Source organism: Lissotriton vulgaris, chromosome 1_1, assembly GCF_964263255.1.
Source record: "Lissotriton vulgaris chromosome 1_1, aLisVul1.2, whole genome shotgun sequence".
Lineage (NCBI taxonomy): Eukaryota > Metazoa > Chordata > Amphibia > Caudata > Salamandridae > Lissotriton > Lissotriton vulgaris.
Genome location: NC_141685.1, coordinates 1,016,265,520 through 1,016,293,378, shown reverse-complemented (window position 1 = coordinate 1,016,293,378; position 27,859 = coordinate 1,016,265,520). Strand labels below are relative to the sequence as shown.

The 27,859-nt window shown below is 48.4% G+C and overlaps 1 protein-coding gene across 1 annotated transcript in view; it reads right to left on the bottom strand.

Moving 5' to 3' along the window:
• LOC147748429 (hepatic lectin-like) overlaps positions 1-27,859 on the bottom strand; it is a 119,677-nt gene that overhangs the window by 66,132 nt on the left and 25,686 nt on the right. Inside the window, exon 3 of the mRNA XM_086961486.1 lies at positions 12,195-12,263. Coding sequence (XP_086817612.1) covers positions 12,195-12,263 — 69 coding nt within the window. The remainder of the gene's footprint in view (positions 1-12,194; positions 12,264-27,859) is intronic.

The following is a 27,859-nucleotide window of genomic DNA, read 5'->3' as shown; positions in this document are numbered from 1 at the left end:
CCTGAAATGTATAGACAGAAGTTTAGGGGGTGTACTAAGCGGCCTGGGAATACGTATGTGGAGTATGTGACTTACTTTTGCAGAGCACTGGATGGTTGGGTGAAAGGTAACAAAGTTAATGATTTTCAAGGTCTCTTTGATTTAATTGCATGGGAGCACTTGTCTGATCACTGTTTTCCTGAGTTACGCCAACACCTGATCGATAGCAAGCTGTCCAACCCGAGGAAGCTTGCTGAGGAGGCGGACCGCTGGCTCAGCACCAGGGTCCACAAGGGTCCCGTGGGAGACTCCGCCAAGAGTGGGCAGGGTCCCCAGCAGAAGAGTGGGGGGGACAAAGGGGGAAAACAGAAAGGGTTCCAAAAAGGCCCCCAAAGTAGTTCCCAAGGGAGCCCGCAGCAGGGTTCTCAGCCTCCCCCACCTCCGAAGCAGAATGGGGCCCCGACAGGTAAACCTGTTCCAAAGGGGCCCTTCAATTGTTTCAAATGTGGCGAGCCTGGGCACATATCCAGTGACCCCAAGTGTCGCCTGTTTGGAAAACCCGCACCCACTGGTGCTCCGCCCCGACAAGTGACTAGCGTTCACCTGGGAGAAGAAATGATGGTCCCGGGGGGTGGAGATCCCGTTCACATGACCCTGGTCTCGCTAGGAGACAGTGAGATGATCCCTACGAACTACCTGCCCTCTAACACTAAGAAATATGGGCAGGTGGTGATCATCAATGGTAAGGAAGCTGAGGCTCTTAGAGACACAGGAGCCAGTGTGACTGCAGTGAGGCAGCACCTGGTGTCTCAAGAGCAGGTTGTACCCCATGCCTACTGTAGGGTTATCAACGCTGATAATTCAGAGAGTCAGTGTCCGATGGCTCAAGTTCCCTTCGAGTGGGGGGGGGGGTCTCTGGTACTCTGCAGGTCTGTGTAAGAAAAACCATGCCTGTTGACTGTTTGCTAGGGAATGACTTGGAGCACTCCCCTTGGGAAAAGGTGGAGAAGACGACTCACCTGCGGATGGTGGGTCTGCCTGACTGGGCGTGCGTGACCACCCGGTCGATGGCAGCCAGTAGGGGTGATCGAGAGGTCCTGGGGCCTGAAGGAGAGGCCCAGGAACCGGCCTTAGGGAGAAGGCGCAGGGGGCGCGGGAAACCGGCTCCTGAAGTTCCCACGGTCCAGGAAGAAGCAGACCTTGAGGGGGATGCCCTGGAGCCTACAGGGGAACAGATCGCCGAACTGGGGGACCTGCCTGAGCTGACCCATTGGCAGCAAGAAGGAGGACCCTCCAGGGAGGAATTCTGCAAGGAGCAGAAAGAATGCCCTTCTCTCGTGGGTATGCGGCAGCAGGCTGCAGACCAGGCCAATGGTGTTCAGGCCAAAACACATTATGTGTACTGGGAGAACGACCTCCTGTATTCCGAGCCTAAGGCTGCTGAACCTGGGTCAGCCCGTGTGCTGGTGGTACCCCAGAAGTTCAGAGCCTTCCTACTGGGTCTGGCTCATGATGTGCCTTTAGCAGGACATTTGGGGATGGACAAGACCTATGACAGGCTTGTCACCCACTTTTACTGGCCCCAAATGCACAAGAGTTCCGATGCTTATTGCAGAACCTGTCCGACTTGCCAGGCAAGTGGGAAGACGGGAGGGAAGAACAAGGCTCCCCTCCAACCCTTCCCTGTGGTCGGTACGCCATTCCAGCGAGTGGGTATTGACATCGTTGGGCCTCTGGACCCCAAGACAGCCATGGGCAACAGGTTCATCCTGGTCTTGGTGGACCATGCCACCCGGTACCCTGAAGCCATCCCTCTGAGGACAGTGACGGCTCCCATGGTGGGGCGTGCACTGATGGGAATTTTCTCTCGAGTGGGATTCCCTCTAGAGGTGGTGAGCGACAGGGGGACCAATTTCATATCGAAGTATATGAAGTCCCTTTGGCAGGAGTGTGGCGTAACGTATAAGTTCACCACCCCCTACCATCCCCAAGGTAACGGGTTGGTTGAAAGATTCAACCGAACCCTCAAAGGCATGATCATGGGCCTGGAAGGTCCGATGAGGCGTAAGTGGGACGTCCTCTTGCCATGCCTGCTTTTTGCATATCGCGAGGTACCACAGAAGTCCCTAGGGTTCAGCCCCTTTGAACTGCTGTACGGCCACCCCGTGAGAGGACCACTGAGTTTGGTAAAGGAAGGCTGGGAGCAATCTCCCAGGAAACCTCCCCAGAATGTATATAGCTACATGCTGGCCTTCAGAAACCAAACCAGACGCTTCAGACAACTTGCCGAGGCAAATCTGGAAGCGAGCCAGGAGGAGATGAAGCGGTGGTACGATCAGAATGCCACTCTGGTCGAGCTTCAGCCTGGACAGGAGGTGTATGTCTTGGCCCCAGTGGAGCCCTGTGCCCTTCAGGATAAGTGGACAGGACCATTTGAGGTTGTGGAGCGCAAGAGCCCCGTGACATACTTGGTGGACATGAAGACGCCCAGGAACCCGTTGCGGGTCCTACATGTCAACCGCCTCAAGCCCCACTTGCGAAGGTCCGAAGTGGGCATGTTGTTGGCCACCGATGACGGAATGGAGGAGGAGTCGGAGCCTCTTCCTGACCTCTTGGTGGCCTGTGAGAAGGATGGGTCAGTGGATGGAGTTAACCTCTCACCCTCCCTGACCGCCGAACAACAGGAGGACTGCCGCCAGTTGCTGGGGCAGTTTCCAGACCTGTTTTCCCTGGTTCCGAGTGTCACAGATTGGTGCGTCCATGATGTGGACACTGGAGACAGCTTACCTGTGAAGCACAAGGCTTACAGGGTGACTGACAGGGTCCGGGCCTGCATCAAGGAGGAGGTCTCCAAGATGCTTGCCCTCGGGGTGGTTGAGTCTTCCAGCAGTCCTTGGTCCAGCCCCGTGGTCTTGGTTCCGAAGGCTGCTGCGCCGGGAGCCACACCCGAACTCCGGTTCTGTGTGGACTACAGAGGACTCAATTCAGTCACGAAGACTGACGCGCACCCCATCCCCAGAGCTGACGAGCTCATTGATCGGCTAGGGGCTGCCCGGTTCCTCAGCACGTTTGATTTAACGTCTGGGTACTGGCAGATCGCCTTGACCGATGGGGCAAAGGAGAGGTCGGCATTCTCTACACCAGATGGGCATTTCCAGTTCCGGGTTATGCCATTTGGAATGAAGAATGCCCCTGCCACCTTTCAGAGATTGGTCAACCAGGTGTTGGCTGGACTGGACGAGTTCAGTGCCGCCTACCTGGATGACATCGCGGTGTTCAGCGGCACCTGGCCCGAACACCTGCGACACCTCTGGGAAGTGTTGATGGCCCTGCGCAGAGCAGGCCTCACAATCAAGGCAAGCAAGTGCCAGATTGGGCAGGGTTCAGTGGTGTACTTAGGACACCAAGTTGGGAGTGGCAAGGTAGCACCCTTGCAGCCCAAGATCGAAACCATCCTGGCTTGGGAACCCCCCAAGACCCAGACTGCGGTGAGAGCCTTCCTGGGGCTCACTGGGTATTACAGGAGGTTTGTCAAGGGCTATGGCACGATTGTGACCCCCTTGACAGAGCTGACTTCGAAGAAGCAGCCCAGGAATGTGATTTGGACTGACACCTGTCAGAAGGCTTTTGACACCCTGAAGACTGCCATGTGCACGGCGCCCGTGCTCCTGGCTCCTGATTTCTCCAAGGAATTCATAGTGCAAACAGACGCTTCAGAGCATGGTGTAGGGGCTGTTCTTTCACAGATGACTGAGGAGGGATTTGACCAACCCGTAGCCTTCATAAGTCGGAGGTTACTTCCACGGGAAAGTAGGTGGAGTGCAATAGAGCGTGAAGCATTTGCTGTGGTCTGGGCCCTGAAGAAGCTAAGACCCTACTTGTTTGGGTCTCACTTCCGAGTTCAGACGGACCACAGGCCCCTCAGATGGTTGATGCAAATGAGGGGTGAGAACCCGAAACTGTTGAGGTGGTCCATTTCTCTACAGAGTATGGACTTTACGGTGGAACACCGCCCTGGCACCGATCACGCCAACGCTGACGGTCTGTCCAGATTTTTCCGCCTTAGTGATGTGGAACTCCCTGGGGAAGGGTAGTTCCCCCCACATTTCAGCTGGAGGGGACACATGTTAGACCTGGCACTTTGGCGTGAGTCTCCCTTCCACTTTTTGCTGATGTGCCTCCGATGTTTTGCTGGTTTTCCGATACTCAGGGCACTGCGCCACGGCTGATCCGTGCCGCAGTGCAAGTGCTCCCTACTGTAAATTGTACATGCGATTGGTATCCATGATTGGTTCTTTGGATTTACTGTTAGTCCCTAGTAAAAGTGCACTAGAGAGTGCCGGGGCTTGTAGATGCCAATACTGCTGGTGGGCCTGCAGCGCTGGTTGCGCCACCCACCGAAGCAGCCGTAAAGATGTGTCTGGGAACTGCGACCGCAGAACCCGCGTGCGGTCTCGTACTGTCACGCTAGCTGGGCAAGTGTCCCCACTTGCCAGCACCGACCCTTCCCTTGACTACATATTAGTCACCCCTATGGTAGGCCTGCGGGCAGGGTGCGTTGTAGGTGTAAGGTAGGACAAGCCCTGATGTGCGTGGCATGTCCTAGTAGTGACTTACAACCAAGACCGTATTTCACTATTGAAGGCTACCTGCTCCATTAGGCCAGACTGAGCTGCTGGAATTATTACACCCTATAATCCCCGCAGACTCAAGGAGCATGGTAGCGAGTCATGTTTAGTATGCATGAACTCAGGATGATAAAATATTTCTTGTAGTCAAGTTTATTTTAGCATCCTGTGTTTGCAAATGCTACTTTTAGAAAGTTAGCATTTGCTTGCTTAACCATTTCAGCCCGCCTCTGCTGGTATGTGTATCTGACTGTCTGGGATGTGTGAGTGACAGGGCTGGAGGGATGACAGGTGGTGAATGCGCAGATTACACCTTAGTGGGAGGTAGGAGTGCCTCTTGACTCGAACTGTAGCTGTGCTCGACCACCACAATGCTGGCTCCACCCTCCTGGGGAGCGGCGGATGACTCTGCCGACGCCTGGCCCAGGAAGGGCGAAGCCCCCATCAACAAGGTACTCTGGCCACCCCTGTCCGGACAATGCTGGCTCCACCTCCTGTGGGGTGTCTGATGCGCCTGCCCCTCACACTGAAAGCAGAAGCCGGAGTACACCCACCGGGGTACTCAAAGACTGAGAGTGGCTATGCAAAGGCCCCCCTGGCCTGCGAGAACAAAAGAATTGGCCTATAAAAGAAGGAGCCCTGCTCCTTGAAAATTAGATCCGGTTTGGGCCACAGAAGGACTCTGCCCTACGAGAAGGACCGTGAGAGACAAGGAAGGGTGCTGACTCTTGCCTGTGTCTGGTGCCTTGCTGCTGAAGGAGAGGAAGAAGAAAAGACTACGAAAAGACTTTTGCTTTACTTGTGCCAAACTCTGCTAAAGAGATCTCCAAGGGCTTGCAACTGAACTTGCCCCCTGACCAGCGTCCCAGGACCAGTGGACGCTACCCCCTTGGAAGAAAGCGACTGCGGGTGCTGACCATCGCCGCAGCACCGACGGAGGAATCTCCTCCAAGGCAACGACATCCACCTGACCACCGTGACCGGGGCCCACAGCAACAGCGGGAGCAAAGTAAGGACCAGCCGCCGCTGGCCCAAACACCGTGACCGCAACTGCACCGGGAGCCCGAGAGCAAAGCGAAGGAGGACCCGTCCGGTCCGAGCTCTCGAGGAGACTGCATAACGAGCAGCCACTCACCTGCAAGGACGGACAGTTGCCCTGTGAGAATCCGCAAGGTCGGTAGCCTGCCCGACAGCCCAGCTGTGAGCCCACAGCTGCACCGGCACTTGGCTGGGTACGTCCTGCACTTGGGGACCGTACTGCCACTTGCCACCGCCGCACAGCCGCCGCCTCCAGGGTCGGAGCGGACGACGAGGAGAGGACCCTGCCGCCACAAAACACCGCTGCCCCGGATGACCAGTGACCTGCTCGGCTGAAGAGCCGCAACGATCAGCGACCACGGGAAGGCAACGCGATGTGGGACAGATCCCCTGGAAGCCGCCGGCTCCACAAGAACTTTGGTCAACACCGGCCTACGGGCCTCAAGAGAACTGCATAAGAACTGTGGTAACCTGAACTGAGTAAACTTGCAACCGTTATCATAAAGTACGTTGACTGTATTCACAAGCCTGCTTAAAATCTATATAAAGATATATATTTTTACAGAATACAGTCTGGTCTCGTTGTGTGGTGGGTTGGTTGTAAAGGTGTACTATTGCAAGTGTTTAACCCTATGTGCCCCAAAGATTAGCCTACGACTGCTTAAGCCACACTACCTAGAGGGTAAGCAGAGGTTGTCTGGAAGGTAACCCTCAACCCTGACGAGGAAGAGAGAGTCCCTGCTTGTCGCTAGTGTTGCACTGCGCCAACTAGAGCCTCCCCCTTCCTACATCAAGTCTGAGGTATCCGGGTTCACCACACAGCTAGAACAGCTTACCTCCCATCTGGATGTGGTTAAGCCCAGGGTTGACTCACACGACAATCGCCTGCTGCACGTTGAGACGAGAGTATACAACACAGAGGATGCCGCTACTCAGGACCGTCAGAAGCTATTACAAATGGATAAATCCTTGAACTGATCTGCTCCAAGAATTAAGTTTTGGAGACTCACTCTTGCAGGAGCAACCTCCGCATTACTGGTGTGCCGGAATCCACCAATATATCGCGGATGGAAAACTTTGTGGAAAAGCTGTTGCGGGACCTGTTTGGGGACGTTCTATCTCAGGTCATCATTGTGGAGAGGGTGCATCGCTCCCTTGGCCCTAGCCCTGTCCCTGGACTTCCTGCCCGTCCAATTATTGCGAAAATCCTAAATTTCCGGTATCAAGATGCATTTCTTAGGGCAGCCAGAGAAAACAGTGAGATCTGGCACCAGGGCAATTTGATGTCATTCTACCCTGACTACACCCTGGTTGTGCAAGCTGCCCACCGTGATTTCCTGCCCGTAAAGCGAATACTGCAAAAACATGAAGTCTCCTATTCCCTGGCGTACCCCGCCAAGCTGCAGGTCTGGCAGGGATCCAAAACTCTGGTCTTCCCCGACCCCAAGGGTGCCCTCGCCTTTGCCAAAACCCTGGATCTCACCCATCGTACCACTCAAGCTCACTCCCAGGATTCCGATGCAGTTAACCTTAGCGACAATAACTGAAAAGTTCTTCCTGATTGTTTTCTGGCCAAGTGTCCCCATTTATGTGGCTGTATATCACACTATTTGATATGGTTGTATTGCTGCCCATTGGTTGTCTGTTTGTATGCCTCTTGCCACTGCTCCAGTAGGCCTGACTCACATGCTCTTTTCCCTCTAGGCTGCAATGCTTCCCTTTAAGTCTGCAGCCATGTTTGGCTTTTCCACCCTGCCTTTTCTGGCAGGGGTGCGTGCTGGGCGCGGCCATGCCCCCACGGGATGATTCCCACCTCTGCTATTGCTTTCCCTCTCCCAGTTGTGGTTTTCCCTGGGTGGCTGTGGGTGGTTGCTCAACCTGTTTAGAGGGTTGGTGTGGGTGGTGGGTGGGAGGGTAATTGATTGATGTGCCCTCCTTTTGAGGTGCTCCTGTATCTAATTGCAAGTCTGTTGTTTATTCTTGGTACGACCGACAGTATCACACTTCGTAATGTTTGGTGGGTTGGTAAGGGTGGGGGTGGGAGGATTTTTGGGTTGCCTTGTTTTGGGTTGCAAAGGGCGGGTGTTTTCTTTTGGGAATGCTGTTACCTGCATTCTGTCTATTGTTTATCTGCCAAAACCTGGTTTCCAGATCGCACTCTGTTCGGCGGGTGGGGTTAGTGTGGGATGCGGGTTGGCGCGGGTTTGCCCATCATTTTGTGGGATTTTTTTGTTCTGTTGTCCTTATCGTCCGCTTCTAATCAGACTGCATCACTTCACCGCTAGACTTGCTCAATGCAGCAGGACTCAAAACAACATCCTCCTCTTCCCGACTGGCACTGCTTCTCCTCCCCTTTTTGTCCTGAGCATACTGGAGGTTTCCCCCATGATTGGGCCTTTTAGCGTTGCAGGCTACCAGCTAGTTTCTTTATCTGCTCTAGGTGACTGTCCTGCTCTCCCTTTGGTCAGGTCCTGCTTGTCACAGCACACTCACGGCTTTCCCCTATGTCTGACCTACTGCTCTGCATCCCATTTCCCCTAATTATAGAATACCATGACTGACACTATATGCTGGACCTAGAATATCCGTGGTCTTAATGATCAGCGTAAAGCCAGGCTCATTCACTCTCACTTGCACCGGCACAAGGTTGACATCTGCCTCCTGCAGGAGACCCACCTGTTGCCTGCGACCTCCTCTAGACTCCAGTCGCGCCACTGGGGTGAATCGCATTCTTCTTTTTATTCCTCCTATTCTAAGGGAGTGTCAATTCTGATATGAAGAGTACGCCGCTGGCAAACTACTCAGTTGCTTACGGACCCTGACGGATGGTATGTGATTCTGCTAGGTTCCCTACTGTCCCAACCCATGACAATTGCTGCTGTGTACTGCCCTAACTCGGACGACCCCAATCTTTTCACTCATATATGGCACCTCATTTCTTCCCGGGGCCCGGCGGCCCTTCTCTGGGGGGGGGGGGGGGGGGGGATTTTAATGTTACCCTCTCTACTACCTTGGACAGCTCTGGCCCCCACTCCTCCCACCCTTGCTCCCCTGCTCCACTTCGGTCCATACTCATCGACAACTCGTTATATGATGCCTGGCCCGAGACCTGTGAGGGCACTTGCGTCACTGGTGCTCGTGGCTCCTGGTCCCGTATTTATTTATGGATTACCTCACCGGATGTCCTCACTTGGCTTACCTCCGCTAATCATATGGCACGCACTTTCTCGGATCACGCCCCATGCGGCCCATCCCGGGTCTGAGACCCTCGTGCGCTTGCATGAAAAGCATACTGAATTTGCTGAGGAGGCCGACAGGGAATTCGCCTTTCTTGGCAGAGATGCCCAAGCCCGTCGCTTCGGAGAGGGTGATCGGCCAGGTAAGACCTTGGCCAACCTCCTACGCCCTCCCCACGCTGCGTCGTATGTTGCGGCTCTTCGAGATGGTGGCCCCACTAGAACCACCCCCCCCCAACAAAGTCAAGGCTCGTTTTATTGACTACTATTCGCAACTTTATACCGCCGACCCCCACCATCGCGTGAGGCCTTTGAACAATATTTTGACACCCCCGCATTGGGTTGGCTACAGGACTACCATCGTAAATTTTTAGATGAGCCCTTCACTAAGGAAGAGATACTTATTTTGCCCGGATTCTTCTCGCCGCCTGATTGCAATGCTGCTCGTCCTTGCTAGGTGTAAGGTGGCCATGTGGTGGAGTCGCAGGCCGGCGCCCAAGTTCACTCACTGGCTTGAGGATGCTTCTAGATGCCAGACCTTGTTATTTGAATTCTGGGACCTAATGCCATAGGAATCCCGTCCACTCGACATATGGGGTCCCCTAGCGACATACCTTCAGTCCCGACCACATCTGAGCCGTGCTGCCTCTCCCGTGCTCCCCACCGGCCCTTCGCCTGTGGCAGCCACCGGTGCTGGTCAGTGACTGCCTCCGTCCATGTCCCCGCCTCCCCCTTGACTTAGCCCGCTCCTATCCCAACAGTGGCGTTACCACCTCCTTTAGCCATGTGTTGCTTATGGTGCCATAGCCGTGTTGTACAGAATAAGGCTTTTGTCTGATTGTATTTTCACTATGTTTATGATATTCCGCAAATAATCTGCTGTGTACAATGCTCTGATCTGATGCAAAATTGTAATTTGATTATGCTGCATTTTTCAATAAAGGTTTTAGAAAAATAAAATAATTAAAAAACATAGAAATGGGCTCTGTCAGTGATCTAGATTTGGGAGTGGGATGGCTTAAGGAGGGATCAATGAATGTAATATGGCATTGGTGCATGCATATACACCATTTCTGTGCTGTGATTGACAAATTTATTTTAAACGGCACTGTAAACAAGAAACAGCAAAATCTACTCTTTTAGGTTATGTTAGATGTTTATGATATGTTGAGTCATATGGTTTAGGTTATGCTGTATTTTTATGTTATATGTTTTATGTTAGAGATTATGTTCTAGAATGTATTATATTATGCTTTCTCACTATTTTATGTTTTGGTTAGATTTACATTTTATTTTATAATGATGGGATAAGAATGTCCTCTTCATGGTATACAGGTTTGGTCCCCTGTCCTGAGTGTCCAACTGCAAGTGATGCTGGGTTTACGACTGTTATTTCTGGCCCTGGCACAATGCTAATCTAGCGTGAGCACAGAGGCCTCGGTTTGTCTCTTACTATGTGAGGTCGAGGACCTCTCCTATACCTTGAGCAGGGGCACCTACCATGTCCTCCAAGTTAACAGTAGACTACTCTCCTGTCATGGGTGCTCCACCTAAGCCATAGTGGCAGCGTACCTTGTTTAGTCATTTGTAGTGTGATCAGACATTTTTGTGTCAATGACAGCATGGTCTACTGACCCCTCTAATGTAAAGTTCCTCTGGTATGTGGAACCCAGAACTGAGACCAATAATACCATTGTGGTGCCCTGGTTGTATCCTGGCAGATAAGGATTGTTTATCCAGACAATAGAAATGTATTGTCTGAATTCCTACAGGTGGAGGTGGAGATCCAGACACAGAAATTGAGACAGGTCTACCTTTAAAAATTCCATGTAGGTTCTAATTGGTTCTTCCTGAGGGCTGTCATATGGTAGATGAATGGGGTTAGGGGTGACTGCAGTTTCTGCTGCTCAGGGTGATGAAGTTTCTAGGCAGGGCCTGCCCTTCTCTATATGTCTGGTTACTACTTCAGAAAGGCTTATGACAACCATGCTCAGAGAGCTCACACTTCACTGTGTCCCTGTTGTGTGAACTGCTGCTTGGAGCCAGTCCTATTGCTACCTGCTGTGCGAGACATCCCTGTGCACAAAGGCTGTATTTTGGAGGCCTCCTGAGATCGAAATTAGAAAGGGAACCAACTCAAACCAGTTCTGAAACATGAGTCAGTGGATCCACATCTCTTGTTTGAAAATTGTGCATGAAAGTGGGATTCAAACTGCCCACTTTGATCCAGTTGCAGGTTCTTCTTGAGCAAGGAAGATAGAACTCCACAGAGTCCTCAGAGAGCTGCTGGGTAACCAGAGCTGATGTCTGTCTCACAGCCAGTCTTTCAGAGGTGAGAGGATATCACATGAAGTCAACACTTTTGCTATAAGAGCTGAGGATCTGCCTGAAAAGCCTATAAGCCTGCCTGCTCAAGAAGGGAAAAAGTGTGCCTGGCCATGCAGGAGGAGACATGTTCCTAGAAGTGAGGCTTAGAGTGTTCCCGGTGTGAGGATCACTTAGAGTAAGTAAGAGGACGATCCAGAGAGATTGATCGGACTGGACTTTACATTGCTGTGTCTGTTGTTTGTTGAGTTCTGAGCTCTGCCCCCGCACACACTTCCTCCCTGAGAAGCCTGTGACTGCTCACCCTCCCAAACCAAAGAATCAAGTGTGGAATAGGTTGAATTTGTCCCAGTCTGCATAGTCACTGTAGTACAGACCCTAGCAAAACAGTGACAGATGACTTTCACAACCAGTGCTGGGGCCTATAATCACCTGTCTTCCCTGTGGTTTCCTGAACTGGGTACGACATATATGTTTTATGTTATATATAACATACTGCCTTTTATATTTTGCTATGCTATGTGCGTTATGCTATGTTGTTGAGCTTTTAGAGCAACACAACTTGTTGGTATGTCATTTGACATCTCAGCCGTTTTAGGCAATATGTATGAAAAATTAACAAACAGCAAGATATTTGGTATCTAATCTGTACTCTATGTGTAGCCCCAATGCCACTGAATAAAATGTCAGCGTGTAGGGTCATCTTAGGCCTTCATATTTCAATGTCCATGAAAGAAGTATCACTGACTAGGTAATAAGAGATCTATTAATGAAGTTGCAAGAGATAATTTAGTTTGTGTTGTGCATTCCATAAATGGATACAAAACATAAATATGCTATTTGAATCTTGTACTTTATCCCACGTAAGACCACATGGTAGTCGTGAAAATCTGGCATGGACTGTGTCTTCTTGGTCTTACGCCCACCTAACGTTTAATTAGACAATCACCATGGGACGCAGTAAAATATAGTTGTTGTCAAAACTTACCACTGCTTTTCATGGCAGAGACGACCAGTGCGGTGTCATTGCTTTTCACCTGCTGGGGTGGTTTTGGGGCTGCGTTGACCAAGAATAAAAATAACAGTACAATCATGATAATATTTTTGGTATGCGGAAACAGAAGTCAAAAGTATTAAAAATATTTAACATAGCACCCAACCTGTCAGCTGTCATTTTTTTGTGAAGTTATTTGTTAGTGCGTCTTAGTGAAGTACAAACAGATAAATAATAATTATTTATATGTCACAGGCCCATACACGGCACAGTAAAATACAGGCAGTAAAACATTACAATGGAGGAGACAGTGGCCAAAATGATTTGCAAATAGTGAAAAGCATTCGTTGCCCCAACTGGTTTTAAGCGCCCACCAAGAAGGCAGAGCTCTGCAGCAAGCACATTATAGGTGAGAACGGATCAGTATGAATTTGCAAGTACAAGCAGCTGGTGGAAGTCCTAATGACCTCTATGACCCCTGGCGTGACCTTGAGCCCTCCTCGCACTGACCCCTGCTTCTCCTACTGTGCTCTCCAGCCATGTTTACTTCTTTGGGTTATACTCACTGATTTTACCCTGGATTCTCTATTGTAGTCAGAGTCTTTTTATTGGTGATGAGTGAGGAAAAGGGATAACACGGGGTCCCCCTTCAAAAGTTCATTCTATCTCCATCACCTGTACTGATTTGTTCTAATCTTTGGCCCACATTTATAAAGCCTTTGCGTTGTCCTTGTGTTGCGACAACACAAAGGCTTCAGTAACATTTACAAAGTCAGACAAGGGACGATTTGCACTGCCTTGCGTGGCTTTGTAAAGAAATGTAATGCAATGAAGCAACTTGATCTGTGTTCTGTTACATTTCAACCCGGGTGGCGTTCCATGGGTGGAGCATGGGTGTTCCCGTGCATCCACCCGTGGATTTTTGTGCATTCCCAGATTATCTAATGTTAGGAAACCTAGGAGAGCGTCACAATATTAAGCCTTTCTTACTGACGGCATAACATTTAGAAATATCTTTAAGTCTTTGTGAGCATTTTTTAAGCTCTAGCCCGCTGGCGGCGGACTTGGGGTTTGCTCCTGCTTGGCGGGTGTTTTGAAAATGTTCCCGCCAAGTGAAAGCAAACACAGGTTTCCCTGTCCGCGCTGCTGCGAGCAGAGAAACTGGAATGTCCTGGGGCTGGGCTACTCGGAACATAGCATCTGAGCCGGCCCCGGGGTATGGGGCCCTTGTGACCAATAATGCCGCCACGGTTGGCAGTAGGAGTTCCTGCAGGGCGGTGACGTGGGGAGAGGGAGGGGCAGGGTGGGGGGTAGTAATGTATGGATTACGGAGTTTAACAGGTAAGTAAAAATATAAATAAATAAAATGAATTTCGTTGCGCGCCCTGCATCCCATTTGGTGATGCAGTGCGCACAACCAAATTATTTGTATCTATTTATATGTTTACCTACCTGTTAGACTCTGTAATCCATACAATACTACACCCCACCCTGCCCCTCCCCCTCCCCACGTCACCGCCCTTCAGGAACTCATACTGCCGACCGCGGCTGCAATAATGGCTCAGGAAGGGTGCTGTCCAGTACCTCTCTCTTTGAATTTAGTTTTGGGGCCACTGAAATGTGCTCTTTGGGGAAATTAGTGGCTTGGGGAGGGGTCAATCCCAAATGCAACGAGCCCCAGAGGATGGGGTCAACGGGCACAAAAATGGCCTGGGAAGGTAGGCTAATTGCCCCACCCCCCCTTTCAAAATTAGCCAGGCTCTGAGGGATGGGTTCCCCTGGGCCAAACAAGGCCCAGGGAGGGAGGCTGCATGTCCCCCTCCCTTAATAAATGTGCCAGACCCTGAGGGATGGGGTCCCCGGGCTAAGGAGGGGGCCACAGGCACGTCCCTCACACCAAAAATAAATGTTTTCCCACACCTTGGGGGAGAGTTGAAAAATGAATGCTGAAGCCTGTGCTTTGGAATAATTACCACAGATTGGTGGATGTTCCGCAAATCTGTTGCAAATGTTTTTTTTAAAACAGTTTTGGTCCCAGGCACTTTCCCTGTGGGACCCTACTACCAGACCTAAGGGATCAGGGAATTCCTACTCTGCCCCCTTGTGTCTTTGTTGGGATTTTTTGTAGGATTCAAGACTGAGTCCCGAGTCCTAAGATGGCTGCCACCACTTCCTAGTTGGTCGCAGCCAGTCAGATCTCAGTTTGAGGTTTGTCGGGATCTACAAGGCTCCACATCCCTTGATATTTAAAGTTTTTGAGAAATGTATGGCTCAAAATCTGTGGAACGGATTTACACCTAATTACAAGCATTGGCAAATGCAATAGGTTTTGCCTATGTGATTAATTATACTTTTTTGTTGTTGTGAGTTTTAGCTTGGTGAGCAGATGTGCAATATAAGCTACTGAAACTTCTGAAAAGTGTTATGACTTGTTCATTGAGAAAGCCAATATATTGTGCAGTAATTTGTGGTAATATAACATGGGGACAGCACGCTTGAAATGCATGCAGCCATGGAGAAATTAGGTAAAGGGTGGAGGACAAACCAAAACAGCACAGTGCAAGCACTGTGCAGGCAAATGTACACAAGTGAAATTAAATTCGCATTTTGCAGCATTCAAGGACCCACACTGAGCATTACACCAGCTCTCCTTGCAAGAGAAGAAACAGAACAGATTTTTATGAAATGTGGCAGTGACTCATAAACAGCACTTGAAGTTATTTTCTCACTCAGCTGTGACATTCAATGTATTAGTATGCTCGGAGTCTACAATGGGGTCATATCTACAAAGGCACATCATTTGAGTTTGGGACAGTAAAATACAAACCTCACGCAAACCATGTTGGGAGGGGTACTTGTTTGTGTTTTTTCTTGTATGGGTTATATGGGTGAAGTCTGTCCATAGGAGACAGCAGCTCCATTGTTTAGGACTGTGACTGAGAAGATGGATGAGTCAGATAATGACTATTTTGAGGCAGTATATGGGTATACCTCACAGCTCTCAGAGCGCTTACAGGCTTGTTGACTGATATACTGACTGTTTCGGGACACTTTATGATGTAAACCAGGGCATTTCTCATATCGCTTACAGACCTGTCCAAGAGTTGCTGCCTGGTCCCACACAGTACACAGCGTGTTACGGTGCAGCAATTAGGGCTGTGAATAAAGTTTATTTTTTCATATTGCAGAGCAGTTGAGCTGCTGTGCAAAATAACTTAAAGTTAAAAGAAAGGGCTATGACAGGGACAATGCTGGACGCGTCATAATACCTTCTAACACATTTTAAGCCATGTTGCACAGCAGCTTAAGTTGTGCGACATGTAAAAACATTGACAAAGCCAATAGATTTTGCATAGGTGAACAGCGGTCGAAGAAGAGGAAGTTAAATTGTGTTGTTCCTCTCATTGGCAGTCAGAGGCATTTGTAGGACTTGCCAGAAGTGGTCCTGCTTGCTTAAGTCCAGTGTGACTCTTGTACCTTACTTTCGTACAGTTTATCATTTATTTGCTTGGCAGGTTTGCAGGAGGCTTCCTGTGGGCACCTGAAACTGTGGAAGGAGTATGTATATAGCTTGCATGCAATTTTTGCAGGAGAAGCTGTGGTGTAAAATGGACCACCCAGAGTCACCCTTGAGCATGCTTTGAAATGTGATGTGTGTGTGCAGGAGTGGTGTGGGGGAAGCGTAAGAATGCATGCAAGAGCAGGGAAAGTGGTTCGTAAGTGCAGGGTAAGTGGTTTCTGAATTCCCGCGTGAATCGTATGAGTACAGAGTGAGTGTTGACTGAGGGCAGGGTAAATGATGGATGGATGATCAGTTAGCAGGTGTTTGATGAGGGATGTATGAGTGGTGTGTGGATGCAGGTTGAATGGTGGAATGGTGTTGTGAGAGCAGGGGAACAGTATCTGAGCTTGGGGTGAGTGGTGTATGAGTGCATGGTAAGGGGTGTTATTGCATGGTGAGCAATGTCTGAGTTTAGGGTGGGTGTGAAGATGAGGGTGTCCCAGGGCCAGGTGAGAGGTGTCTCATGTCTCAGTGAGAGTGAGTGGTGTTTGAGTGACGGGTGAGTGGTGTCAAAGTACAGGGTGGATGTACAGATTGAGGTCAAGGTGAGAGGTGTCTGAGCTAGGGTGGAATTTTCTGATTGTAGGGTGAGTGGTGCTTGAGTGAAGAGTGCATGGCATCAGAGCGTAGGGTGCTATGGAGAATGAGGGTGCCTTAGGGCAAGGTGGGAGTGTCTCAGCAAGTGTGAGTGGTGCGTGGATGAAGGTTGGGTGGTGTCAGAGCTCAGGGTAACTGTGGAGAATGAAGGTGTCTGAAGGCAAGGTGAGAGATGTCTCAGCGAGGTTGAGTGGTGCTTGAATGAAGGATGTGTAGATTCAGAGTGCAGGGTTAAAGGTACCTGAGTGCAGGGTTAGAACTGTATGAATCAGCAGGGTGAGCGGTGCATGAGTAGAGGGTGAGTAAAGTGAGTGTGCAAGGTGAACAATGCATGTGGGTGTAGGGTGAGTGGTGCATGTGTGTAGGCTGAGTGGTTTATCAGTGTAGAGTGGTAGGTGGTTGAGTGTGTCAGGCAAGATGTGGGAAAATTGAGGTTGAGCAGTCAACGTGAGTAGTGTTTTTCTGGTTTGTGAGTGAATAATGAGAAGTGTGTGAGTGGCATCTGGGTTAAGGATGAGGGGTATTTGTGTGCAGTGTTAGTAGTTGATAAATATAAGTGAAGCACTGGGTGAGGGCCGAACTGTAAGAGTGCAAGGGATATGGTGTGTAACTACATCCGATGTATAGGGTGAGTCATGGATAAGAGGAGAATAAGGGAAGTATGCTCAGTTTGTGAGTGTTGGTTGAGAGGCGAGTGTTGTGCCTGTGTGACTGCAGGAGGAACGAATGTCAGGGTGAGAGGTGTACCCTTGTGAATGCAGAGTGAAAAGCATACTTTGGTGAGTGCAGGGTGTAGCACATTATATTCAGACCTCCTGGCATTACCAATACTTGTTTTTCATGCCCATCAAACACTACTGTATTTCTAATTATAATTCAATCAATGGTAAACAAATAGGACTGATCTGTATTAACAGATGAGGGAGATGCAAAGTGGAAATAGAAAATAGGACGTAGAGAACTAAAGTGCAGGCAGGAGTGAATTGTAGAGAGGAAAAGAATGGGAGATGAGGCACAATAGTTTAGGGAAGTTGTGAGAATGAGAGAGGGATATGGAGATGGAGAGATGAGAGCTGAGAGAAAATGGTAGGAAGAAATAGAATGGTCTGCCAAAAGTAAGTGGAAAGAACTGCAGACAGATGTTGCTAGGATAAAAAAGATTATACAAAACTGTTAGATTTGTGGGTCTCTAGTTAGCACAGGTAGGTACTTGTAACAAAGAGGGACCCTTGCCTCTAGTCAGGGTAAGGGGTTACACTCCTAAAATAACCCCTGCTCACCCCCTTGCTAGCTTGGCACGAGCAGACAGGTTTATCTTAGAGGCAGTGTGTAAAGCATTCGTGAACACATACAGTAATCAAGTGACAACACTACAAATGGATACCACACAAGGTTTATATAAAAAATAAGTATTCTTTATATAGACTTATCACAAGACCACAAACAACAAAAATCCACAATACTATACTTAAGGATGGTAGTTTTAGCTTAGTTCAGTTCAGTTTTTAAGATGCAACACTTTGCGTCAATGTACCTTATAATGGGTGGTGCTTCCACAACAAGCAATGTTGCAGCGATAGAAATGCAACAAAGTTCCGGTGCAAAGAAATAAAGATGGCGCTCTCCCCTTGATGCGACACCCTTCCCGGTGATGCGGCGGCATCTGCGGCGATGTTGGTCCTCTTTTCCGGCGATGCAAGATACTTTATAAGATGCGAGCCGCGACAGGCCCTGCGACAAGCTTCCCAGTGATGCGGCGGCGTCGGAGGCAATGTCGATCCTCTCTCCTGGCGATGCGAGTTGCTTCCACAACGATGCGAGCCACGACAGGCCCTGCGACACTCTTCCTGGTGTGGCAGCGGCATCTGCTGTGACGACGATCCTTTTCTCTGGCGATGAGCCGCGACAGGCCCTGCCACACGCTTCTCAAAGATGCGGCGGCGTCTGATGTGACGTCGATCCTTTTCTCCTGCAACACGCTTCCCGCTGATGCGTCGGTGTCTGCTGCGATGTTGATCCTCTTCTCCCGTGATGCAGGGCGCTTCATGTCATGAAGCGGCAGCGGCAGTTCGGTGACACGCTTCTTGATCCTGAGTCGCGCTTCCAGCTCCTTGTGACACGCAAGTCCCCCACAAAGTCCAGCACAGCTGCTGGCACTTCAGGAAGACTCTTGGGGAGCTGGTTGGTGAAGTCTGTTGTCCCTGAGATTTCAGCAGGAGGCAAGCCCTGTTCCAAGCCCTTGGAGATCCTTCACAAGTTGAGAATAAAGCACACACAATTCTTTCTCCTTTCTTTGACAGTCAGGCAATCACTGCAGGCCAATCCCCAAAGCAGCACTTCAGCTTAGGGAGAGTCTCTCCTCGGTTTCTTCAGGTTCATCTCCTCAGCAAAGGTTTCTTCTTGTAGTTCAAAAGTGATCTAATTTCTTGGGATCAGGGTCCCGAATATTTATACTCCAAAATCCTTTGTCCTCTGAGGACAGAGGGGCCTTTGCCCAGTTCAAACCAGTTCTGAAGCACTCTGTGTACATGACTCCTTCTTTCCTTTCACAGTGCAGGACAGAACCATCAGACGCCCCACAGGAGTTGGAGCCAATATTGGAAAGCACAGCCTTGAAGCACTTTGTTGACAGGATTCCTTCTCTTCTTTCACTGTGCAGGAGATGGAGTCAGCATTGTGGAAGGCAGGCACAGCCCTATTCAAGGTCCAGGTGCAACTCCTCCCTCCCATCTAGATGCAGATCTCTCTATTCACCACTGGGCTGACTCATTCTGTCTCCTGGAATCCCCATCCCTGTCACTCACAAACTCCAGACAACGTAATTAACACCCTAGCAGAGGCAGGCTTGAAAAGTTAGGCAAGAAAATATCTACTTTCTAAAAGTGGTATTTGCAAACACAGAATGTTAAAACCAACTTCACTAAAAGATGTATTTGATCATTCTGAGTTCAGGCATAATAAACTCGATTTCTACCATGTTTTCTGAGTTAGTTAGGATTATAAAATGTAATAACCTAACAGCCCATTCTGGCCTATGGATAACAGGTAGCCTTGCAATAGTGAAAAACGAAAATGTCTGTAATTCACTAATAGGACATGCCACACACACCAGGGCATGTCCTCCCTTATACTTACAATGCACCCTGCCCTTGGGCCTACCATAGGGGTGTCTGATATGAAGAAAAGGGAAGGTTTAGGGACTGGCAAGTGGTGCACTTGCCCAGTCAGCATGACAGTACCAGACTGCACACAGGCTCTGCAATGGCAGGCCTTAGACACATTTTACCCGGCTGCTTCTGTGTGTGGAACAACCAGTGCTGCAAGCCCACCAGCAGCATTTGGATTACAAGCCCTGGGCACTTCCGGTGCACTGTACTAGGGTCTGACAAGTAAACCAAATAGTCAATCACGGAATCACCAATTAATAGGATGTACGATGTTACAACGCGATCAAAATGATCGCGGTACATCACAACGCATCTTTTACAACGCAAGTCGTTACCACGACTTGCGCTGTAGGGTGCTGGACTTAGGAGTAGTTTAGATTTACTATTCCAACTCCAGCCTACGTACAGTAGGGAAGATGTTGGAATAGTAAATCTACTATTCCTTAGTCTAGAGCGCCCTCCAGCGCAAGTCATGGTAACGACTTGCATTGTAAACGACGTGTCGTAATGGCACCGCGGTGTTTTGACCTCGTTGTGACGGTCGTTCACCCAATATACATTCATTTACAGTAGGGAGCACTTGCACTATGGCACTGGACAGTAGTGGCCCAGTGCCTAAAGCACCTAACACCAGCAAAAACACATGAGGCAACCGCAAAAATGGAAGAGAGACCCACGCCAATGGTGCCAGGTCTAATAAGAACAATAGTGGCATAAGGAATTCGAAAGATGGGGAAACGGTATCAGAGAAAGAGAAGGTGGTTAAACAATGTGAAGATGTATGGGACTGTTAAGAAAAGGTCGGGATAGAAAGTGTGGGCAGCAGTAACAATGTATAGGAGAGTTGAGAAATGGGGAGCAGGGATTTGAGGATGGGGAGAACTGTGTGGGACAGAGTCAAATAGCATGTGACAAGAAAGCAAGTGGTAGGAAAAAGGGAAGAAGGGGTCATTGAAAGAAAGTATGAGTGGATGGGAAACACAGGCACCAAGCCTGTAGGCTTGTGCTGAAGAGAAGAGCCAAACAGATGGTAAAGTGAAAAGAAGAAGTTAGGAAAGAAGAGGTAAGTAAGGAAAATATATTGCTAAATGTTTCAATAAATGCAATCCAATTACAAAATAGAGAATTACAAATGTTACTGCTCAGTACTGTATTCAAGACATCTTTTGACAAAACATGAAATACCTTTGGCAGCCGCCTAGGCACATGTAAGCAGATCTAAGCCCGAGGATATCTGGCCAGTGTGTGCAGTGAAAAACCTGAGGTCTGAGCTGTGCACCAGGAAACAAAGTGCTATGAGTGGGACAAACTCTTACAGGGTGGGTGCTCGTGAGACCAACTCTTAACATGGTGGGCGCTTGTGGGACCGGCTCTGATGAGTGTGGATGCTCGTGGGACCAGCTGTTACCAGGATGGGTGCTCGTAATTTTGGATGATGAAAAATCTGGACACACATATGCTACATCTAGATGGAGATGGTGAACTTCAACAACACTAGTCATGTATCAAACAGTTTGTGTGTAGTGCAACCTACAAGTCCACTACATCACTAGACTCCACTGAATTCATCGTGAATGGTGATGATATGGTAGGTGTGGGTAAAAAGAGATGTTTCTGCTCTGGATGCAGGGCCTGAGTGACTGTTTGGGTAAGGGGTGTGTTGGCGGAATTGATTGAGTGGCCCACAACAAGTGCTGCTTGGGGCCAATGTAAAGTCTGTCATTTGAGTTTGGCTATGATGAGCTTAAAAAATGCAGTTTCCAACCAGCAGCCAACTCTGTAGTTCAGTGAAGGTCAGCTCACAGTTTTCATGGTGGTGTTTCTCACAGCAGAATCACTTCTGAGTGGACTATTTTTGTGACTGTGACTCGCGTCCAGTCCCTGCTGCAACCGCCAGATATTAAGGCTGCAGGAGGCCAAGTGGGCTTCAACATCGGATGGGAGAGGGGGGCATATGGGGGGTACACCAATTTGCACACCAAAATTTAGCTGAATGTGGTGCAGTTAAATATCCAAACTACTTTTTCTCCTAGTCATCTATGGAAACTGTAAGTGCAAAATGAAAACATCTCGGAATGTTGTGACCAGATACTAAAACGTGATGGGCAGCACCTAGAACCATTGCCTGAGGGGACTAAGCTAAAGACCCCGGACTGAGCCAAACACTCTTCCTGTATTGTTGTTTGTGTTGTGATATGAGTTCCTCCAAAGAATCTAAAGGTAAAACACACTTAGGGTCTGATTAGGGTGGCAGTGAGACTGCCACTGACAGGCTGTTGGTGGCGGTCTCACCGTAATCAGAATCATTTTTTCCTCCCGCCACATTAGAATGGTGGGTGTAGTGGTGGCTGTTGGAAAGACCAACTGCCACACATCCAATGGGCTCCTTGGCCTCGCCGGTGTGATGGAGGTGGTTGTAGTCCCTACCATGGTGCCAGTGCTTGCCAGGCACGGTCGTAGGGAATATAATGTCCCTTTCCACTGCTGCGAAAGGGAACTTTGGGGGCCTGTAACGAGTCCCCATTACCCCCTGGCCCTTCACTTTGGGTGTTAGGGGGCACCTACGGTGCCCCCGAACATATCCCTGCACCATGTAGCAGGCACCGCATGGTGCTTACCACATAGTGCAGGGATACGTTTCCTGCCCATTTTTCATATTGCGGCAGGTGTTGCAGCATGCAATGCATTTCCTATGGAAACACGATCCTAACTAAAACTAACTAAAACTACTTAGCGGGGACCCCCACTGGACTATATATATATATATATTCACAGAAAAAACCATAGGTTATAGTCCATATATAGTTAGGAATTTGCATTTACAAAACCTTGAAAATTCAATGAAAAAACCATAGGTTATAGTCCATATATAGTTAGGAATTAGCATTTACAAAACCTTATTTTACTCGCATAAAACCATTGAAATTCCATATATAGTTAGAAGCGCTAACTATATATCGCGCACCCGCAATCCACTGCTGATGATGTCACATATTACATCATTCATGACATGGTCAGTGACATCACTGATGACATCACTGATGACATCTCAAATGACATCACTGATGACATCACTGATCACAACATCCAGTGATTGTATGTGCCTGTAAAGTTTAAATATGTTTCACATATTGAAGAATGAGTGGATGTATAAGTGTCTGGATGAAGAATTTAGTAGGTGCATGACTGACTGTATGAGTGAGTGATTAAATGTGTCTCACTGAGTGCATGGGTTAGTGACTAAACTGTCTTAATTTGTGCATCAGTATGTTTGTTGTTGTGTAAGCTGCTGCATGTGTTGATCAGTAGCTATAAGAGTGGCCATATGGGTTATTGATTGGTTGCCCAAGTATTTGAATGGGAGGCTGAGTGTGTGTGTGGGTGGCTGGGAGGTGCGTGACTCTTTGCATAGATGTGTAAGCAGTTGATTCACTAGGAGTATGAGTTCAAGAGTGCATGTGGAAACAGCTATATGGGCGGTTGACTGTGCATGGGTGTGTTGGTGAGTGAATGGATTTCTCATTGCTACATGTGCAAGTAAGTACGTATGTAAAACACAATACATGTGAGAGTTGAGATATATAAATAACTGAACATAAGAGCCAGTGAATGTGTGAGTGGCTGTATCGATCACTGTGAGCTTGTATCAGGGATTATATAAGAGAATAAATATGTGTTATTATATGTTTGAATAAGTAAGATGTGTATAACTTTATAGTTGAGGAAATGGAGGTGTGATTGATTCTTTGCATGACTGACTAGGTGTGTGAGTAACTCCATGGATGAGTGACAGTCTGTGAGTGTCTGTTTATACTGAGTGTATGTAAGGTTATATTAGAGTCTGAAGAGGTTCATTGTATTATCACATGAGTGATGTGATCAGTGATGACAAATGAGATGTCATCAGTGATGTCATTTGAGTTGTCATCAGTGATGTCATCAGTGATGTCATTTGAGATGTCATCAGTGATGTCATTTGAGTTGTCATCAGTGATGTCATCAGTGATGTCATTTGAGATGTCATCAGTGATGTCATCAGTGATGTCACTGACCATGTCATGAATGATGTAATATGTGACATCATCAGCAGTGGATTGCGGGTGCGCGATATATAGTTAGCGCTTCTAACTATATATGGAATTTCAATGGTTTTATGCGAGTAAAATAAGGTTTTGTAAATGCTAATTCCTAACTATATATGGACTATAACCTATGGTTTTTTCATTGAATTTTCAAGGTTTTGTAAATGCAAATTCCTAACTATATATGGACTATAACCTATGGTTTTTTCTGTGAATTTCATTGGTTTTTTAATAGCAAATATGAAAAGCTTTAAAATGTCAAGTACGTGATAGATAAAAACATTTTCGTATTTATGCACGCTGATGTGCTTTGAACGCTGCACCCCCCCCCTCCCCTCTTTTGTCTTAATAGTACTCTCTCTTTGCAGATACTGAAGGGTAGTTAACGCAGGCCTTTACCCCCGTTGTAATCCGTCGTGCCTGCTTGTCTCTCCATTTGATTGATTATTATCCAAGCATTTACTGTTTTTCAATTGATTCTCTTTGGTTCATTCTCTATTTACAAACAAGCACAAAGTCGCAATACTCTGTTTAGTCTTTGCAGATCGTGAAAAATCGTGTAAAAAAATAAAAGTAATCGAGCAAAATCAGTAGGCCACTAATTGGATCTCTTTTTGACCTCGCTAAAATAGAAATATTATAAACAACCCTTCATGAGAAATACGAAAATAGTGAGATGAACTGAGCTCCACACCATGAGGGCTGCAAGACAGCTCGGCTCCGTCACCCACCCCGGCCAAAATAACGACAAACCCTATGCAAATATTAAAAATATAGACAACACACCAGCAAAGAAACAGGGTAAAACATTTTATTAAATAACTATTTACATAACGTTGGTTTATAAGATGATGTCAGTAGTGGACCGATGTGTGAATAGGTCGGAAGCAGCACAAGGCGCCAAGATCCGGATGGAAAGTCCTGGATATTGGGTGCCATAGTTCAGAGTTCTGAGTTTGAGCCTTTTTCAATGCCTGTGCTTTGTTGTTTCCCCTCCATCAAAAACAAAAAAAATATATAAAACTGTGCAAAAATACAAAAAAAACAAAAAATTTTTACAAAAGCAGTGCTTGTAAGGCTGTCTGAAGCTTATTTCCACCTACTGCAGCTTCACTATTCCAAAGTAAGTGAGGGTCGTTTGTGGACCTGACTGCATTTGAAAACAATGTTATATGGTACCTCCCTAAACCGCTTGACGGAGGCCCCCGAGGGGCGGTGTGATGACACGGACTCGGAGAAGACGCTTGGCTCCGACCCCCTCCCCAAGTCTTATAGCACTGGTGTAGCCTGAGATCGCCCCCGACATAGGCGGCCGGCTCCCGGGGTCCGGCGGAACTTTTTACCTTTTGATGACTCTTCTATTCTGGACTTTGTCCCACAATCCGTTTGACCTGAAGACACGCTGTAGTGGGGCGCCCCTTTACCGTTTTAGTTGCCATTCCGCCCGCTTTTGCTACACTGTGCCTCTTCCACCATTCAGCTGTTTACCGCCCGCTCTTGCGACTACAGCGTCTCGCTCACCATGTAGTTAAGTTGCTCCCGCTCTTGCGGTGCAGCGATAGGCGGCTGCCACAGGACTCTCAAAATGGCGGCCGGCTCTTCGGTTTTGGGCCTGGTCCACTAAAATGGCCCTGGGACACCTTGGAACTCGGACGCTTCCCTGATAAGGCTTGGGTCCCATTCTCGAAAAGCGTCCCCTCAGCCGTGAAGATTCTACAAAAGTCTTGGGGGCCTCCGACTCCCGCAGGCTTCTGGTGGGGAGCGGCTGCCATGATTGCTCGTGGAATGGCCACGACGGAGCTACGAGATGGTAGTGGTCTCATGCTGACGCCAGCTTTAGTCTGAAACATCCAGAAACACTATAGACTACCAATTCGATCAGTTCCGGTAGCGCCCCAACATGACCCGGAAGAGAAGAATTTGCCCTCCCCTCTTTGACTGATGGTTCTTGTTGCCTGTCCCCTCTGTTGTCATTTAACAGAACTTTTTGGACTGCTGAAAGGGGTTGTGTTCTGAACGCTGGTTGGTGGAGACATTTAGACTATATTCTTGACCTACGTTGTCGCGTAATGCGTTTTATGACACGCCGCGTTAGCGCACCCGGAAGTGATCCGAGGCGCGGCGCGCAGCGCGTAACGTAAGCATAACAGGTCATGTGACTTGTTAATAAAACTTTTCATTGGTTCATTTTACTTTTGTTATTTTAATGATGAAAAGCTTGGTCATATGACCTAAAAATTACGCTTTTTATTTTTTTCGAACATTATTTTTTTTTCAAACATATGTTATAATATTCCAGGCTAATGTACTTTCCCGGAAAATTTACAACTATCCTGCAAGTAAAATATATTCCTTTTTCGAGAAAAAGGGCGTTTCTTCGTTCCATGACGGAGCCGTTGAGTAAGAGAGACTCGGCCTGCTGTCTTAGTCGCCGATACGCCTGATTATCAGATTCTTATCGATCACTTTATGTTGCAGAAATGAAAAACACAACTGCCCTTGACCATTTATCTTTACTGCGTTCCTACATATTATACCTTTTATCCGTCATGTAATCGGACTGCTTTATTTCACTTGCCTTTTACTGATTCGAAAACAGTGACTAAAAGTAAAAACTTTACCAATGTAAATACTACTACCGTGTTTTGTTTTAAAAACCTTTATTGTGAAAATATCAGTATACAAATACGGGCCTATAACCACGTGGGCCGGCCACGGAGCAAACTGAAATCGTATATGATGAGGAGACATTTACACTGTAGAAGAACGTAACGAGCGGGCCATTAGGTTGCAAGAACAAAGGTGTCTAACAGTTGCGGAATCGGTGGACGTACATTTTGTAATTAAAATACGACAGGGCCACTTACAATAACATTTTCTAGATATACATTTGCGGGCAAGGAGTTACGAGTCCCATTTATACCGGCGCCATTTTGGGCGAGGCCGGGCAGGTCCAAGATATAGTCAAAATGTCTCCACCAACCATCGGCCAGACCAGAACCCCTTTCGGCCCTTTATGCTACAAGATGGTGTCTTCCATTCAGAAAATATTGGTGGCAGCATTTTGAAAAGAAACAGAAACAGCCATTCTCCTAGTGAGTTTCACATTGTTACATTTAGGAAGAATGTTGAAGAGTAGTATGTGGAAAATCTGAAGCCATTTTTCTACAAACTCTCAATCAGACTTGGATGGAAAAAAAAAACCTAAAGAATGTACAAACTGAAAACCAATTTTTGTCTATATAGCACCAACAGTAACGCTTGAGTCAGCTTTGTGTCAAGCCGCCATTTTCATTCAATCAATAGCGTCCCCCTGCACACATTCAGGGACCTGGTCGTGTCTTCAGATGAAACGCATTGTAGGAAAAGAAGCAGAAAGGAAAAGGAAAAAAGTTCCGCCGGACCTTGGGAGCCGGCCGCCTATGTCATGTGCCACCTTTGGCCACACCAGGGCAATAGTGAAGCTGCAGCAGGTGCAAATAAGCTTCAGACAGTCCTACAAGCACTGCTCAGAAATCTCAACTGAGGCACTCAACATCCAGGACTTGCCATTCGGATCTTGGCGCCTTGTGCTGGTTCCGACCTATTCACACATCAGTCCACTACTGACATCACCTCATAAGCCAACGGGGCACCCCACGCCGACTTTCGGCGCAGCATTGTAGGATGGCCACACCAGTGCAGCCACTTGCTGGACACCACCTCGGTGCCATCCGGATCTCGGCGCGTTCGAGTCACTGTGCCGGAAGAGTGACCGGAACTCAGCTGAACACGCCGTCTTTCGGCGCAGCATTGTAGGATGGCCACACCAGTACGGCAATTTGCTGGACACCACCTCGGCGCCATCCGGATCTCGGCGCGTTCGAGTCACTGTACCGCAACAGTGACCGCAATTCAGCTGGACACGCCGTCTTTCGGCGCAGCATTGTAGGATGGCCACACCAGTGCGGCAATTTGCTGGACACCACCTCGGTGCCATCCGGATCTCGGCGCGTTCGAGTCACTGTACCGCAACAGTGACCGCAATTCAGCTGGACACGCCGTCTTTCGGCGCAGCATTGTAGGATGGCCACACCAGTGCGGCAATTTGCTGGACACCACCTCGGTACCATCCGGATCTCGGCCCGTTGTGCTGCCTTCGGCCTATTCGCACATCGGTCCGCTACTGACGCCGCCTCACGTGCCAACGGATTTTCTACGCTTTTTGTAGCCCTATGCCGCATAACAGGTCATGTGACTTGTTTATAAAAC